We start from the raw sequence: 17,481 nt of genomic DNA on the forward strand, positions 1-17,481 counted from the left end.
ACACACGATAAAAATTGAAGTGAGATTTTGAAGTTAGACAGGAGCTCTTCTCATTCACACACACACAGTGTTATGTCACAAGGGAGAGAGATCTAAGAATGAGCCTCTTGCTGGCAGATAATTCTCACTCACACATACAAAGACAGCAGAACTGCAGGAGATACGTGTAAGCTTTGTCTACACTGGCACTTTTGTCATTAAAACTTTTGTTGCTCAGAGCTGTAAAAAAAACACCCCCCTGAATGACAAAAGTCTTAATGATGAAAAGCACTGGTGTGGACAGTGCTGCGTTGGCGGGAGCCACACTTCTGGTGATGACCTTACCGCCCGTCCTTGGAGGTGATTTTAGTTTGCACCTTACAATGGCGTGGCTGCAGCGGCACAGCAGCGCCATTGCAAGGTAAGCAGTGTAGACACAGTCGAAGGCACAGGGCAGAACAGAATAGTGATTTACAAAGTTGGTAGTTCTGAGTAGTACTTAACATAAGGAGTAGAGTTGGAGCAAGACAAGACAAGAAAATTAACCACTAAACAATGAATTTCCACAAAGATATGATCATACCATAAGTACAGTTGAGACTTAGTTATGTTCTCATCACACCAGTAATTTAAAGCTAAGAAGCTCTTCTAAGCAATAAGCCAGGTAATTTAGTAAGCCAAGTAAAGTGAGATCAGCACTACCCATGTGCCATGTGAATAATACCTCTGGTAGTTACATGTGAAAGCATGCAGTTTAAATCAGCACCAAAACAGTTTTGTTACAATGGTGTTACATTCAAATCCTCTCACCCATTCCAGTTTTGTTTTTAGAAGAATTTCCCCCAATCTGAAGCAGTTTTAAGGCTGTACTACTTTTACTATTTCTAGCATAACTCTTTTCTTTTGTACCATTTGAAATTAGGATCTTTTTCATAGTTGGATGGAAGTTGTTGGGTTTATATGACTTGGGTACTTTTCAGTTAACAACACCTACCAGCCCTCAAGTGTCTGGTTTTAGGGAACAGAACTGAACTCCAATGGGTTAGTGTTCTAGGAAAGCAATAATTATGTTTGCCAAGGCCAACTTCCAACTTCCATGAAGCACAGAAATTCCCTGTGGAATTTTAGCAATAACAATTGATTTCCTAAACTTTTGTGAACTTTTTAGTAGCTGGAATTTCTGTAATCTTCTTCTTCATGGCAGGATTTAGGATTTTATCTTGAGGAGAACTTAGAATCATTGGAGCAAGGGGTGGGTGGGTGCTCTAAGCACAGGACTATAGGGTCATTTTCACTCACTGTCTGGCTTCACGACTCTTGGTATTTATACACAGTGGAACTACTTCACTAGGACAGATTGAGAAACCCACATCAGAATATCTAGGCTAGGCTAGGGCACTCATCTGAGAGGTGGCAGATCCATGTTCTAAAATTTTGGCTTTATTAGGTGGAGAGAGGACTGGACCTGGTCTCCCACATCCTGAGTGAATACCCTAACCACTGGCCAAAAGGTTCTGAGGGAGATTTGCCCCCTGCAACTATTTTGTGTGGAGTTAGGCGGCCTCTGAAAACATCTACTGGACTGGGCCCTATTATCAGAGGATTGCTTCCACGGCTCAAGAATTGGAAGTAGAGATATGTATCTATTTCCATAAAAGGGGCGGGGCTTAGGACATACCATTCATCAGCATGCCACACTAGCTAGTTTACATGGCTCCCCACGTAATCTGCAGGGATTTGGGGATCTCATTCTAAGGCACCCTTATCTTCTCATTCCTTTTATAAGGGGCTTGGTCACATAACTCAGCTGTTTTTCTGATATTCTAGCCACACAAAAGTTAGATATTTGCAACACTCAGTGTCACACGGCTTAAGTCCTTTGGTAGATTCCAGCCTAAAAACACTATCAGGGATGAATGAGAAGTCACAGCAGACAAGAAAAAGAGGGGGTTAGGTGTATAACATCAAACTTAAATGAAGTGGCTGAACACAAAACATTCAGATTTCCCAACTAGTCATAATCAAGTCCCATCATAATGTGGGAATCTTATCTCAGCCTCTTGCTCTGCATGGCTCTGTTCTAGGAAGGACATTTCATTCTCTGCTTTGATAATGTTCCATGTCCTCACTACATGGCACTGCTGCCATGCCAGACCCTCTGAGATTTGTGGGAATAAACAAAGATGTTATTCAGTTGGCCCATCCCTAGCCAGCACACTTTTAAGGTTTATGTCCTGGGTGGATTCCCTTACATCTATCGAGTGATGAGTTGTGCTAGAAAGCTTTCCCAGAGTCGGGGCACTCTTTGCTGTAGCTTCTTTGAGGTTTATTAAGGGCTGAGTTCTCACTGAATATTTCCCAAATTAGGGCATTTAAAGAGTTCTTCCCTGTGTGGATTCTCTGGTGGACACCAAGGATTGACCTCCAACTGAGGCTTTTCCTGCACTTAGGAATTCACAGGGTCTTTCTCACCTTTGGGTTCTCTGATGTGAGAGAACGAGTGAGCACTGACTGAAGCTTTTTTTCTCACACTGCGTCTGTAGGGTTTCTCTCCTGTGTGGATTCGCAGCTGTTCAGTAAGGCTTGAGCTCTGAATGAAGCTTTTCCCACAGTCAGAGCAGTTATAGGGTTTCTGTGCTGCGTGAATTCTCTAAGGTGCAATAAGGTGTGAGCATTCACTGAAGTTTTTCCCTCATTCAGAGCAGTTGAAGGGTTTCTCCCCTGAGTGGATTATAAAATGCCTGTTAAGATTTGAGCGCCGACTGAAGCTTTTCCCACAGTCAGAGCAGTTGAAGGGCTTCTCTCCTGTGGGGGTTCTCTGATGTTCCATGAGGCTTGAGCTCCGACTGAACCTTTTCCCAGAGCCCTGGCAGTCATAGGGGTTCTTGCCTGTGTGGATTCTCTGGTGTTCAATAAGGTTTGAATTCCGATGGAAGCTTTTCCCACAGTCAGGGCAGTTATAGGGTTTCTCTCCTGTGTGGATTCTCCTATGTCTAACAAGGTCTGAGCTCTGACTGAAGCTTTTCCTGCAGTCAGGGCAGTTATAGGGTGTCTTTCTTGTATGTAATCTCTGATGTTTAATAAGGTATGAGTTCCGATTGAAGTTTTTCCCGCAGTCAGAGCAGTTATAGGGTTTCTGTCCTGTGTGAATACTCTGATGTGCAATAAGGTATGAGCGTTCCCTGAAGCTTTTCCTGCAGTCAGAGCAGTTAAAGAGTTTCTCTCCTGTGTGGATTGTATGATGCCTCTCAAGATTTGAGCGCTGACTGAAGCTTTTCCCACAGTCAAGACAGTTAAAGGGCTTCTCTCCTGTGTGGGTTCTCTGATGTTCAGTAAGGTTTGAGCTCCGACTGAAGCTTTTCCCACAGACAGAGCAGTTAAAGGGCTTCTCGCCTGTGTGGGTTCTTCTGTGTCTAACAAGGTCTGAGTTCTGACTGAAGCTTGTCCCACAGTCAGGGCAGTTATATGGTGTCTCTCTTGTATGTAGTATCTGATGTTTAATGAGGTATGAGCACCGACTAAAGCTTCTCCCGCAGTAAGAGCAGTTGAAGGGCTTCTCTCCTGTGTGGGTTCTCTGATGTTCAATAAGACTTGAGTGCCAACGGAAGATTTTCCCGCAGTCAGAGCACTTAAAGGGTTTCTCGCCTGTGTGCATTCTCTGGTGTAAACAAAGGACCTGTCTCCACTGGAAGCTTTTCCCACAGTCACTGCAAATGTAGAGTCCCTCTTGATGTGGGATTTTCTGTTGATCAGTTTCTTTGTTTCTTTTCACCACTCTACTCCTGTGAGTGGATTTACCCCGTCCCTCACCTGAATGGTTTGCCTGCTGCCTTTCTGGCCTGTGCTGACTCTCACAGGTTTCTCCCTGCCCAGGACTCTGGGAAACACGCCCTTCAGATCTTCCCAATAACATCCCATGTGGTTCCACTTGCTCAGGACCTTCCTGCTGGAGACTTTCCTTGAGACTTTCCTTGATATTCACACTCACCGTCACCTCCCCTGTGGGATAGAGAGATAATCCAGACAGGAGTCATTCTCTGTGGTGAGTTGAAAGGAAAACTCTGAAAGGGGAACAGGAAAAGGGGGGAAACACATCCAAATAACTGCTGGGGCAGTTGAAATAACATGAGCTGAGTTCATCCTTCCTCAAAACCCTTCCCCAGAGGAAAGAAACCATCCTCCTTCCACATCCTCTGGTTGGAGTTGAAGATGGGCTAAAGGGACAGTTAGACTTGATGAAAATGCAGAAGTGACATCTGCTATGAGGATACAGTAATTTTCTGAGTCAACTGAACTGATTCCTCACCTGTGTGGGTGTCGCTGATGATCTCCCCTTCCTCAGAACCCTGGAGATCCGGGACCCGCAGCTCTTCCTTTTGCTCCACCCAGGAGATAACATTAGGTTTGGAAATTGGAAATCCTGCTTGGGGAGCAATTAATCAAGTGTTGATCTTGTTCACTAAAGTCAGTGCTCTCACTACTTCCAGACCCAGGATCTCAGTCATCCACCCAGAGAGGCTCCTCCCCCATCTTACAGAGACTGGACTATAGATCATACAAGATCCCATGACACACTCATCTGGAGTAAAGGTGCATCACCTCTGCCTTGGGAATGGCCCAGCTTATTCCCCGGGGTAGCTGAGCTCTTTGCTACACTAAGTCTCCATGACAGCCCGTTACATTTCCCCATCCCAGACCACAACAGAAACACAATACTTAAAATATGAGCTCTTGTGAGGGCTTGGAGGTCTGAAACCGAGGCCCATAGGCAGTACTGAGACTGCACCTGCCACATGGCAGATCACTTAGGGCTTTCAGGGAAAGGACTTAGCAGAGCGCTAGCTCCCCAATGGCTCTGTCCAAAAGGCGCCTGATGGGGGGCACGGCTAGCCCAAATTCTTTGGCTTGGATGCACTACTGAAACCAGAAGGAGGCAGAGGAAGTTGTCTGAGCAACTAGGTGAATCCTTGGTTGGCTGCTTCAGTGCCTGCCTATGCTTCTGACCATGACCCCTTAGTGCCTGTGCCTGGTTGGGCCTTCCAGCTGCCCACAATAGCTGCTGCTCCTGTGGCTGGCGATGGTGGCATTTGGCTCTGCTGCTCCTCTGAGGGTGTGTGGCTGTGGCTGCAGCTGAGCTCCCTCTCTGCTGCCTTGGTTCTATTCTGCCAGCAACAGAAGCTTCTTTGTCTTGTTTCCCAAACTTCCTCTTGTGGTAAGTCCTGCCTTCCACTTTGCTGCCCCTTTCCCTTGTTTGTTTGCTTTGTCTGATGTTTGTCCCTTGCACTCTTGGGTTGGGTTGGTCTGTTTGTTTCTTGGTCCCCTGCCCCATTCCCATTTTTGCTCCTGCCCTCACTTTCACATTCACTTGGGCAGACAGGCTCCCTTGGTTCCCTGTCTCCCCATCCATTCAGCCTTACCAATCCCTGGTCTTCCCTTTAGGGGCAACTGCTCCCCCTTTCTTCCCTCCATCACTATTTTTGGTTCCCTTCTTCTCTCCTCCTCCCATTATTGTATCCCCCTGACCTTTCCTTCCTGTACCCTTTGCTTAGTTTTTGTTTACTTAGTCCCTGCCTTTCCCTTAAGAGCCCCCGGGACGGGAAGACTCCTGATGAACTCTCTTGTTCTTCTGTTTGTTTTTCTCCAGCTGGGCTTGATTTTCCCTCCCAGAAGGGAGAGGGACAACCATGTTGCCCTACCACCTTCTTTTCGGTCACCACAAATGCAGGTGCCCAGTCCCTGCTTGGAGAGGCTTTTCTCCCAGAGGCTGCAACTGGTGGAGGGAGATTGGGGGGTAAGGGAAGGGACAGAGGGTGTCCTGGCCACCATTCTTGTCCCGCCTCTGAATGGTCCCCTCAATAGGTCCGACCACTAGTTATCCCTGGATGGTCCATTCTTAAGCCCAGCAGCAGCAGTAGCTCACTATCTGTTCAACTCACATGGCCATGGACTGTCTGCCTCATTGTGCTCATCTCTCCAAGCACTGCTCCTGCTTGGCTCTTCCACAGCTCCAGTCCAGATCCTGGACCCAGTCTTGTTCCTCTCCTGTCCAGAACCAGCCCTGGTCCTGCCTTCCCTGACTCCTGATAATCCAATTCCAACCCTCGGCTCTGTTTCCTCACTCCGACTGTCTCGACCTTTTTGCTCTGGCATTCAAACTCCAACCACTAGGCCTGACTCTCACTCTGACCACAAGGACTGACTGCCTATGATCCTGGTTCACTGCCAAGCAGCCGGAGGAGGGATGGAGCAGTGATGGAAGCAGGGATGGAGTAGTTCGAACAGAAAGTCATGGAGGTGGAGAGATGCATGGCTACCAACCCTGAGAATCTGTCCCTCCGCAGAGAGTGTTGAGAAAAATGGGATGAGCTTTGGGTCCTTGATGAACACTGAGCCCAACTTGCTTCTGTCTTGTCCTGTATCTGACCCCTTTAGGAGATGTACTTTGGCTCCTGCTTTTTCTGTGCTCTAGAGAAGAAGAGATGAGGTAAAAAACCACATCACCTGTCTCCTAGCAGAGGATGGCACCCCTCCTGTGGATCTGGAGCAGATGTGATAAAGGGCGGGAGCTTTCTACATGACCCTTTTTTGCCCGGATCGACCGATGCTGACATTTGAGCGGCCCTGTGGAATGAACTCCTGAAGGTCAGCATGGGTGACCGAGACGGGCTAGTTTCCTCTCACTCTAGCCAAGCTCTCAGAAGGCCTCTCTTTCATGTAGTGATACAGCATGGCCAGAAGGCAGCAGAAGAGTGATATAGGAGAGATATGTAAGTCCCAGGATGAGGAGAAGCCTTATTCCCTGTAGAGGGAATAAAGGTTTCTATAGATCAATTAAAAGCACCTGAAGCCAATTAGAGCACCTGAAGCTAGTCACCTGATAAAATACCCCTGCTTCAATCAGCCAGGGGAAGGAGTTGAAGCAGAGTGGTTTGGAGTTGGAGCAGAGGAGAGTTTGGAGAAGTGCCGTGGCTGGCTAGAAGACCAAGACCCTAGGTAAAGAGACACCTGGCTTTCGCAGAGAGAGAGGGCAGGAAGCCCAACAAGCTGAAGAGCAGGAGAGGGAAGTAGCCCAGGGGAAGAAAGCACTAGTTCAAGTGGTTTACCACTATCCCTAGGGCCCCTGGGCTGGGACCCAGAGTAGAGGGCGGGCCCAGGTCCCTCCGTCTCCAATACCCTTTTCTGGGTTACTAGTGGGCCAGTAAATACCCTAGTTCAGGGGCAGGAAACTGCGCCCTGAACCCCCCCACCCGAAGAAGAGGAAGCACGGGACCCATCATAATCATAGCAGCAATTTGCCACTCGTGGTGTCAGAAGTGGGATCTCCGCGCTGGGGACTTAAACCAGCGTTATCCAAAACCATCCCATCCCCAAGATGGATGACGTGGTCAAGGCTCTAATACAAGTCACTGCGGCCCAGCAGGAGGCTACCCGAATCCAAGCAACCGCCCAATAGGAGGCGACTCGGGTGCAGCAGAAGACTAATCGTCTGTTGATGAATCAGACTGCCCAGGACCGAGCTCTGCTACAGGAGCTGGCAAACCAGATGAAGGCCCTTATGGAGCAGAACCACAATTGCGACGGAACCCGGACTATACAGGCCAGCCACTGCCTACAGAAAATGACACAGAAGGATGATGTAGAGGCTTACCTGCTGGCATTTGAGAGAACAGCCCTGCAGGAGGCCTGGCCCCGAGCTCAGTGGTCTGGTATCCTCGCCCCGTTCCTGTGTGGAGAGGCCCAGAAGGGCTACTACGATATGGCTGCAGAGACTGCGGAGGATTACCCCCAGCTGAAGGCAGAGATCCTGGCCAGATCCGGAGTAACCACGGTGTTGCAAGCCCAGAGGTTTCATGAATGGCAGTATACAGAGGACAAGACACCCCGATCACAATTGTTTGACCTGATCCACCTGACCCGGAAATGGCTGCACCCTGAGACCCTCAGCTCTGGAAAAAATGATGGAGCTCCTGGTACTGGACCAGTATATGAGGTGCTACCACCAGGCCTTCGGGCTTGGGTTAGCCAGAATGACCCCTCTACCTACGATGAGTTGGTCTCCCTTGTGGGAAGACAGCTGGCAGCCAGTGAACTGTTCCGGACCCCAGGGGTGAGACACAGCAAACCAGGAAGACAGCCCCAAACCCAAGGCCCCGGATTGTCGAGAACTACAGAAGAACCATAACTGGGAGGAAAGACACTGAGGAATGGCCCGAGGCCAAGAAGGGACCTGGAGGTTTGGGAACAGAGGGCTGGGGAGGCCGACCAAATAGCCCCAGGCAGAGGGAAGCAACCGGGATAAGGGGTCGGTGTTACGAGTGTGGGGAATTGGGGCATATAGCATCCCAATGCCCCAGCAGGGAAGAGCCTATGCAGTACAATCTGGGGGATCCTGGGGAACAATGTGGCCTAATTGGCCTGGTAGGGGTCGCAATGACCTCATATGGGTATACAAGGTCAGTAAAGATGAAGGGTATTGCGACCATAGCATTAGTAGATTCTGGGAGTGCTGTCACACTGGTCTCGGGGAAGTTGGTGGGGCAAGACCAACTAACCCGGGCCAAAACCACAGGGATAACGTGCGTTCATGGCACCGTAAATTTCTACCCCATGTTAGGATATAGATATTCAGGCCTGTCTGTAAAGGCCTACACTCTAAGAATTTAGGTGTATTCTTATCACTTGGCTAGTTATAGAGGTATAAAGAAAGAATCAAAATCACTGTCTGCCGGTGTAAGGGCCTTCTCTTATGATAGTCTGAGGCCCTGTTCTTAGGCTAAGCAACAGAGGCAGCCATAAGCTGGGAAGCAACTGGTCACATCCTCACATTCCAACCTAGTCACATTGAAATAAGGTGCTATTGCGCTGTTAGGAATACAATCCTGTCCTGACAGTGCCTATCACCTCCAGAGAAAGGGAAGTGCCGAGAAGATGTAAAAGGAAACTTAGTTTGATAGCATCCTGGCTGGCAAGAACTCACTTATCAATAGCTGGGATGTGAAATCCTCACTTCTGTATTGTTTTGTCATTATAGTTCCCACTTTGCTATTGTTTATTTGCATGGTCTCTGTCTGGTTCTGTGATTCTAGGATTGTTTCTGCCTGCTGTATAATTAATTTTGCTGGGTGTAAACTAATTAAGCTGGTGGGATATAACTGGTTACATAATCATGTTACAATATGTTAGGATTGGTTAGTTAAATTTCAGGAAAATGATTGGTTAAGGTATAGCTAAGCAGAATTCAAGTTTTACTATATAGTCTGCAGTCAATCAGGAAGTGGGTGGGTGTGTGGGTGGGGGAAATGGGAATGGGGGTGGGGAAACTGGAATCATGTTTGGCTAAGGGCAGGAATGGGAACAGGGACACAGGTGTAAGGCTCTGTGGTGTCAGAGCTGGGAAGGGGGACACTAAGGAAGGAAACTGGAATCATGCTTGCTGGAAGTTCACCCCAATAAACATCAAATTGTTTGCACCTTTGGACTTTGGGTATTGTTGCTCTCTGTTCATGCGAGAAGGACCAGGGAAGTAAGTGGGTGAAGGAATAAGCCCCCTAACACCCCACAATTCCAGTACGGATTCAGATCCAGGGAAACACTACCAGGGTAACTGCAGGAGTGGTCCCTAGGGTCCCCTACCCAGTCTTAATTGGTAGGGACTTCCCTGGGTTTGAGAACTTACTCCCCCCAGTAGAGCCAGGGGAGGGTAGCAACCCCCGGGCTGAGACGGAGGCACCTGATAGCCTCACCCCAATTTTTGCCGAATTTGCCCCAGAGCTATTTTCATCCCCCGGGAAACCCTGAAAGTCTAGGCAGGAAAAGAGGGCAGATAAAAGGCTAGCGGCCAGGATTCTAGTAGAGAAGCAGAAAGCCTCCCTTGTTGGTAAGCGAACCCATTCAGGAGGCCAGGAGACAATTCAGGCCAGTGAGGACTCAGAGGCGGTTCCTAGCCCAAGTAGGACCAGCCAAGGAGCGGAGAAGAAATAGGTCCCATGGAGTTAGGTCAAATCGGTACCGCACGTGAGAATTTTGGGCAAGACCAAGCCAATGACCCGCTATATGCAAATATGAGGGAGGAGGTCGTGGAAGTAAATGACGTACCCGTGGAAGGAAAGACCAAAGGCCCAAGGCCGTATTATGTGATCAAACATGATCTGTTGTACCGAATAGTGCAAATTCAAGGGGAAGAAGTAGAGCAGCTCTTAGTCCCACGGAAACACACAAGGGTAGTACTAGAGTTAGCTCACAGTCATTTATATGGGGGGACATCTAGGAGTAGACAAGACACTTGATAGAGTCCTAAGAAGATTTTATTGGCCAGGAATATGCGCGGAGGTCCAACGCTATTGTACCTCCTGCCCGGAATGCCAGTTGCATAGCCCCCGACCTCACTTGCGGGCCCCATTAGTACCTTTGCCTATTATTGAAGTCCCTTTCGAAAGGATAGCCATGGACCTAGTGAGCCGGCTGGAAAGATCAGCACGGGGCCTCCGAAACGTATTAGTCATCCTTGACTACGCCACACGGTATCCAGAAGCCATTCCTTTAAGAAACCCCACATCCAAGGCAATAGCAAAAGAACTACTTCAGGTTTTTGCCAGAGTGGGCATCCCTAAGAAGATCCTGACTGACCAAGGAACCCCTTTCATGTCGAAATTAATGAAGGACTTATGTACCCTGCTCTGCATCCATGCCATATGGATCTCAGTCTACCATCCACAAACAGATGGACTGGTAGAGCGGTTTAACCACACCCTTAAAGGTATGATTCGGAAGGTGGTAGCACAGGACGGAAAAGACTGGGATATCCTTCTACCATACCTAACGTTTGCAATACGGGAAGTCCCTCAGTCATCCACTGGTTTCTCTCCCTTTGAGCTAGTATACAGACGCCACAGACGCGGAATACTAGATATTGCCAAGGAAGACTGGGAAGAACAACCCAACCCAGGAAAGAATGTCACTGAACACGTGACACAGATGAGAGAGCGAATAGCTCGAGTAACCCCTATAGTACGAGAACATTTGGAAAAAGCACAAGAGATTCAGTGGACATATTATAACCGCCAGGCGAAAGTATGGAAATTTCAGTCAGAACAGGTGATGGTACTAGTGCCGGCAGCGGAAAACAAACTCCTGGCCAGCTGGCATGGGCCATATGAGATAGTGGAAGCCACTGGGGAAGTGGACTATAAGGTCAGACAACCAGACCGCCGAAGACCAGAGCAGATCTACCATGTAAACTTACTGAAGCCAGGGCGTGACCGAGAGACATGCCTGGTCATCGGAGAGCTCCACCTCAGATGAACGACCCACAGGAGCAGGTGAGGATATCCCCCGGGTTAGCCCCAGAACAACGAACAGAGGTCATTGATATGATCCAACGGACCTAAGATGTGTTCTGTACACAGCCGGGCCCTACGACACTGGTCCAACATCAAATCATCACCAGGCCCGGAATAAGGGTGACGATAAGACCGTACTGGATACCGGAAGCTAAAAGAGAGGAAATTAGGACAGAAGTAAAGAAGATGTTGGAACTTGGGGTTATTGAAGAATCCCACAGCCAGTGGACCAGCCCTATTGTCCTAGTACCCAAGCCTGACGGCACCCTGAGATTTTGCAATGACTTCTGGAAGTTGAATGAAGTATCCCAATTCGATGCCTATCCAATACCACGTGTCGACGAGCTAGTTGATCAGTTAGGCAAGGCCCGATACCTAACCACTCTGGACCTGACCAAAGGATATTGGCAAATTCCCCTGGCCAAGAACGCCAAGGAGAAGACTGCTTTCTCTACACCTGATGGCCTGTTCCAATACCCTGTCCTCCCTTTTGGACTCCATGGGGCCCCTGCAACATTCCAACAACTTACGGATAAATAGCTGCGACCCCATGCCAGGTATGCCGCCGCCTATTTAGACAATATAGTCATCCATAGCCCTGACTGGGAAACGCACCTAGGGAAAGTAGAAGCGGTACTAGACGCCCTGCGGAAGGCCGGCCTCACTGCCAACCTCTCAAGTGCGTGATAGGACTAGCTGAGGCGAGATACCTCAGGTATGTAGTAGGGAGAGGCTTGGTAAAACCCCAATGGAACAAAGTAGAGGCAATACAAGATTGGCCTCAGCCAGTCCGTAAAAAGCAGGTCAGAGCATTTCTCGGGTTAGTAGGGTACTATCGGAAATTCATCCCTTATTTCGCCACAAGAGCAGGGCCATTGATGGACCTGATAAAGGCTCGGGGCCCCGAGATAGTAAAATGGTCTGATGCAGCAGAAGGAGCATTCGCAGATTTAAGGACAGCCCTTTGCTGCCATCCAGTACTCATAGCCCCAGACTTCAAGAAAGAATTTGTCCTACAAACAGATGCCTCGGAAGTAGGGCTAGGAGCCATCCTTTCACAGATCGTAGGGGAGGAGGAACACCCGATCCTGTACCTCAGCCGGAAGCTCCTCCCCAGGGAACAAAAGTACACCGTTGTTGAAAAGGAATGTCTGGCGATAAAATGGGCCATGGAAACTCTCCGCTACTACCTACTGGGGCAGCGATTTACCCTGGTGACAGACCACGCCCCACTCCAGTGCATGCACAGAAACAAAGAGAAGAATGCAAGAGTGACTAGATGGTTCCTATCTCTGCAACCCTTTCATTTCCGAGTACAGCATAGGGCCGGAAGCCAACACAGCAACGCAGATGGCTTGTCACGAAAGCATTGCCTCTCGTCCCAGGTAGCCCAACCCCATGGTGTTGAGCGGGGGCGGGGAGGATATGTGATACAGCATGACCAGAAGGCAGCAGGAGAGTGATATAGGAGAGATATGCAAGTCCCAGGTTGAGGAGAAGCCTTATTCCCTGTAGAGGGAATAAAGGTTTCTATAGATTAATTAAAAGCACCTGAAGCCAATTACAGCACCTGAAGCTAGTCACCTGATAAAAACCCCCTGCTTCAATCAGCCAGGGGAAGGAGTTGGAGCAGAGTGCAGTTTGGAGTTGGAGCAGAGTGCAGTTTGGAGAAGTGCCGTGGCTGGTTAGAAGACCAAGACCCTAGGTAAAGAGACACCCGGCTTGTGCAGAGAGTGAGGGCAGGAAGCCCCACAAGCTGAAGAGCAAGAGAGGGAAGTAGCCCAGGGGAAGGAAGCACTAGTTCAAGTGGTTTACCACTATCCCTAGGGCCCCTTGGCTGGGACCCAGAGTAGAGGGCGGGCCCAGGTCCCTCCCTCTCCACTACCCTTTCCTGGTTACTAGTGGGACAGTAAATACCCTAGTTCAGGGGCAGGAAAGTGCGTACAGCGAATTGAGGCGGCTGCTGAGGGGTCTCCCCAAAGCGTAGGGCCCAGGGCGGCCGCCTCGATTTGTCATACCCTAGGGACGGCCCTGGACTGGTTGCAGGCAATAACAGGGCTTCTCTGGTGCCTTTCCCTTCAGTGGAGGGTACTGGTCATCAACCAGTTGGTCTTCTCCATACTCTAATACCAGTTCAACACCCTCAGCCTGCCACTGGGGACTCTAACCAACCTCCACAGGAAGGTCTTGGCGGTTTTTTGCTCTGGGAAGCACTGGGTCTCTGAACGTGTCCATAGGTGTGTATTCTGTCACAGAAGCTGTGTTCACAGTCTACAGACTAAAGTAATAATTTTTGTACAAGGTGTAGTAGAAAGAGAGCCTGAGACATGAGGCCTAGTATAAAGAGTCTGGTATGAGGCATAAGGCCTGAAGTAAAGTCAGGCCCTGCTGCTGTAAAAGGAAAGTTAGGAAGAGTCTAAGCTATGAGCAAAAATCAGACCCTGTGCAAAACATGCCTATTTGCAGGTTCACCGTCCAATACATGAACTTGGCAAGAACATGGCTTGTGTTAAAAAAAAAAAAACACACACACTCCTAGGCATTAAGGAGTTGGAGATTTTTAAGCACAGGTTAGACAGACACCTAATGGTCTGGATAATACTTAGTCCTGTCATGAGTGCAGGGGATTGGACTAGATGACCTCTCAAGGTCCCATCCTTCAATTCTACAATTCAAAATATTCACGTAAACATATTCCAGAAGGGTAGTATAAGAACACCCCGCTACAAGGTTATTGTGTAAACACACTCCCAGCCCTGGTCTACACTACGAGTTTAGGTCGAATTTAGCAGTGTTCTATCGATTTAACCCTGCACCCGTCCAAACAATGAAGCCACTTTTGTCGACTTAATGGGCTCTTAAAATTGATTTCTGTACTCCTCCCCGACGAGGGGATTAGCGCTAAAATAGACATCGCCGGGTCGAATTTGAGTTAGTGTGGTTGCCATTCAATGGTATTGGCCTCCAAGAGCAATCCCACAGTGCTACATTGTGACCGCTCTGGACAGCACTCTCAACTCAGATGTACTGGCCAGGTACACAGGAAAAGCCCCACAAACTTTTGAATTTTATTTCCTGTTTGGCCACCGTGGCATGACCATGCAGACCTCATCAGCAGAGATGACCATGGAGTCCCAGAATCGTAAAAGAGCTCCAGCATGGCCCGAACGGGAGGTACTGGATCTGATCGCTGTATGGGGAGATGAATCCATGCTATCAGAACTCCATTCCAAAAGACGAAATGCCAAAATATTTAAAAAAATCTCCAAGGGCATGAAGGAGAGGGACTATCACAGGGACCCACAGCAGTGCCGCGTGAAACTTAAGAAGCTCAGGCAAGCCTACCAAAAAACCCAAGAGGCTAACGCCCGCTCAGGGTCAGAGCGCCAGACATGCCGCTTCTATGATGAGCTGCATGCAATTCTAGGGGGTGCCCCTACAACTACCCCACACCTGTACATGGACTCCTGCAAGGGAGACTCACGCAACAGGGATAAAGATTTTGGGGATGAGGAAGATGATGAGGAGTGGGAGGTTGAAGATAGCGCACACCAGGCAAGCGGAGAAACCATTCTCCCCGACAGCCAGGAACTGTTTATCACCCTGGAGCCAATACCCTCCCAAGCCGAGCTCTCAGACCTTGAAGGTAGAGAAGGCACCTCTGATGAGTGTACCTTTGTAAACATAATACACCGTTTAAAAGCAAGCATGTTTAATGATTAATTTGCCCTGAAGACTTGGGATGCATTTGCGGCCAGTACAGCTACTGGAAAAGTCTATTAACGTGTCTGGGGATGGATCGGAAATCCTCCAGGGACACCTCAATGAAGCTGTCCTGGAGGTACTCCCAAAGCCTTTGCAAAGGGTTTCTGGGGAGGGCAGCCTTATTGCGTCCTCCATGGTAGGACACTTTACCACGTCAGGCCAATAGCATGTAGACTGGAATCATTGCATAAGAAAGCATGGCAGTGTGTGGTCCTGGAGTTTGCTGGCATTCCAGCAACATCCGTTCTTTATCTCTCTCTGTTATCCTCAGGAGAGTGATATCATTCATGGTCACCTGGTTGAAATAGGGGAATTTTATTAAGGGGACATTCAGAGGTAGCTGTTCCTGCTGGGCTGTTTGCCTGTGGCTGAAAAGAAATCATCCCCACTGTTAGCCATGCGGAGGGGGGAGGGGTGAAGCGATCATCCCAGAGATTTGGGTGTGGGGAGGGTTTAGTTGGGTTTGTGCTGCACGTTAACCCGAAAACATCAGCCCCTCCTTTTAAATGGCCAATGTGTCTTTTTCAATTTTAATCTCCCTTTTTTCCCTTTCCATTTCTTATAAGGAATCTTGACATTTCAATCTCCTCATTGTGATAGATATGCTTGCTTTGATCTGCTTAGCCCTTGGAAATCCACAGGCTCCGGGCTGCTGGCCCCATGCTGCACGGGGTCCCCAGGGAGAGCTCTGGCCGCCATTAGGGAATTTTTTCCTGAGAACCCCCTGTAACATTTTGCGAACCCCCAGGGGTTCACAAACCCCAGTTTGGGAACCACTGCTCTATAGTGATTGCAGCTCTCAGTCTGATGTCCTTGCGACACAGGTCTGGGGAAAGCTCAGCACACACTTCCATGAAGGTGGCTCTCCACATCCAAAAGTTTTGAAGCCACTGGTTGTCATCCTAGACATGCATAATGATACGATCCCACCACTCTGAGCTAGTTTCCCTAGCACAAAAACACCGTTCCACAGTGCACAGCTCCTCACTTAATGCCAAAAGCAATCGAATGTTACTTATTTCCATTTCAGGCAGCTCATCAGGCATCTCTGACTGCAGCTCTCTTTGCAAGTTTAAGAACAGCTGCACTGCCAAGCGCGATGTGCAAGTGACAGCTATCAGAGTAGTGGACAGCAGTGCAGGATCCATTCCTGTTTGTAGATGTGGCAGGGAAAGCAGCCAGACAGAAGGGGTTTTAAAAAATGCCGCGAAAGAAACAAGGAAGTCATGGGGCTGCGGGAACATGAAGCAGGGCAGCACAGGGCATTAAGCAGGGACCCAGAATGCCCTCCGTTCACCCCCTCACTTCCCACAAGACCTATTGAGAGAGCTGCACTGTGGGATAGCTGCCCTACAGCGCTGCTCTCATCAGCGATGGAAGTGCTGGTAGTGTAAACACTCTGACGCCTGAGGAACTGGGTGAGTACACAAACCAGCGCTTTACTTTCACCGGTTCCCTATCACTGGTGAAACTTACAGTGCAAAAACTCTGCAAGTGTAGACATATCCTAAGTCTGGGAAGTGCCAAACTAGTTCCTCAGAGACAAAGAGCAAGCTGATGTCTCAGTCAGGTGAAAACAAGGCTGATGGACCATTACCTGCTAAGTGGCCATTCTTTTGCAAAAAACAGGGGCGGGGGGGGATTTACATTCTAGCAAAGAAAAAGCATGGAGTTTCCATCCACACTGACTGACTGTCAGCTTGCTCCCATCTGGAAATGAGTCTCAAAAGGGGGGATAGGACTATAAAAAGGGGCAAACACCCCAAGACACCTCATCCTTTTCCCTGTCTGTCTCTGACATCACACCTAAGAAGACAAATCAGCCTTTGGACTCTGAGGGAGAAGTCCTGACCTAAAAGGTTTGGTCAGTAAGACTGCTGAAAGCATGTGATGATACAATTTGCTTGAATATAACACAGTTTGTGCAGCACACATGGACATAGCTGCAGTCAGCCACTAACGACTAACATGTTTCTGTAAAAGGAAATCATGCCTCATCAATCTATTAGAATTCTTTGAGGGGGTCAATAAGCAAGTGAACAAGAGTGATCCAGTGGATATAGTGTACTTGGACTTTCAGAAAGTGTTTGACGAGGTTTCTCACCAAAGGCTCTGACGCAAAGTAAGCAGTCGTGGGATAAGAGGGAAGGTCCTCTCCTGGATCAGTAACTAATTAAAAGAAGGGAAATAAATGGTAGGAATAAATGGTCAGTTTCAGAATGGAGAGAGGCAAATAGTGGTGACCCCCAGGGCCACTTTTATAGTCCTGTGGTCTTATGCTTTCCTCCGCTGACTCAGAGTCTTCTGATATGACCAGCAGCCTGCTTTCCTCCATCTGAGATGTCTCCTCCAAAATTTCTGTGAATTGACAGAGATCTCCTCAGGCCCTGCAAGTTGG

General features: G+C 48.7%; 1 protein-coding gene across 1 annotated transcript in view; it reads right to left on the reverse strand.

Annotated features, from left to right (window-relative positions):
• Positions 1 to 834: 834 nt before the first annotated feature.
• The window catches only part of LOC141998988 (uncharacterized), a 36,681-nt gene continuing 20,034 nt past the window's right edge, over positions 835 to 17,481 (reverse strand). The window contains exons 3-4 of the mRNA XM_074972044.1: positions 4,286 to 4,402; positions 835 to 3,978 (exon numbers count right to left, since the gene is read on the reverse strand). Of these exons, the coding sequence (XP_074828145.1) occupies positions 2,672 to 3,978; positions 4,286 to 4,402 (1,424 nt within the window). The 3' untranslated portion in view covers positions 835 to 2,671. The remainder of the gene's footprint in view (positions 3,979 to 4,285; positions 4,403 to 17,481) is intronic.

This window comes from Natator depressus, chromosome 14 (assembly GCF_965152275.1).
Source record: "Natator depressus isolate rNatDep1 chromosome 14, rNatDep2.hap1, whole genome shotgun sequence".
Taxonomy (NCBI): Eukaryota; Metazoa; Chordata; order Testudines; family Cheloniidae; genus Natator; species Natator depressus.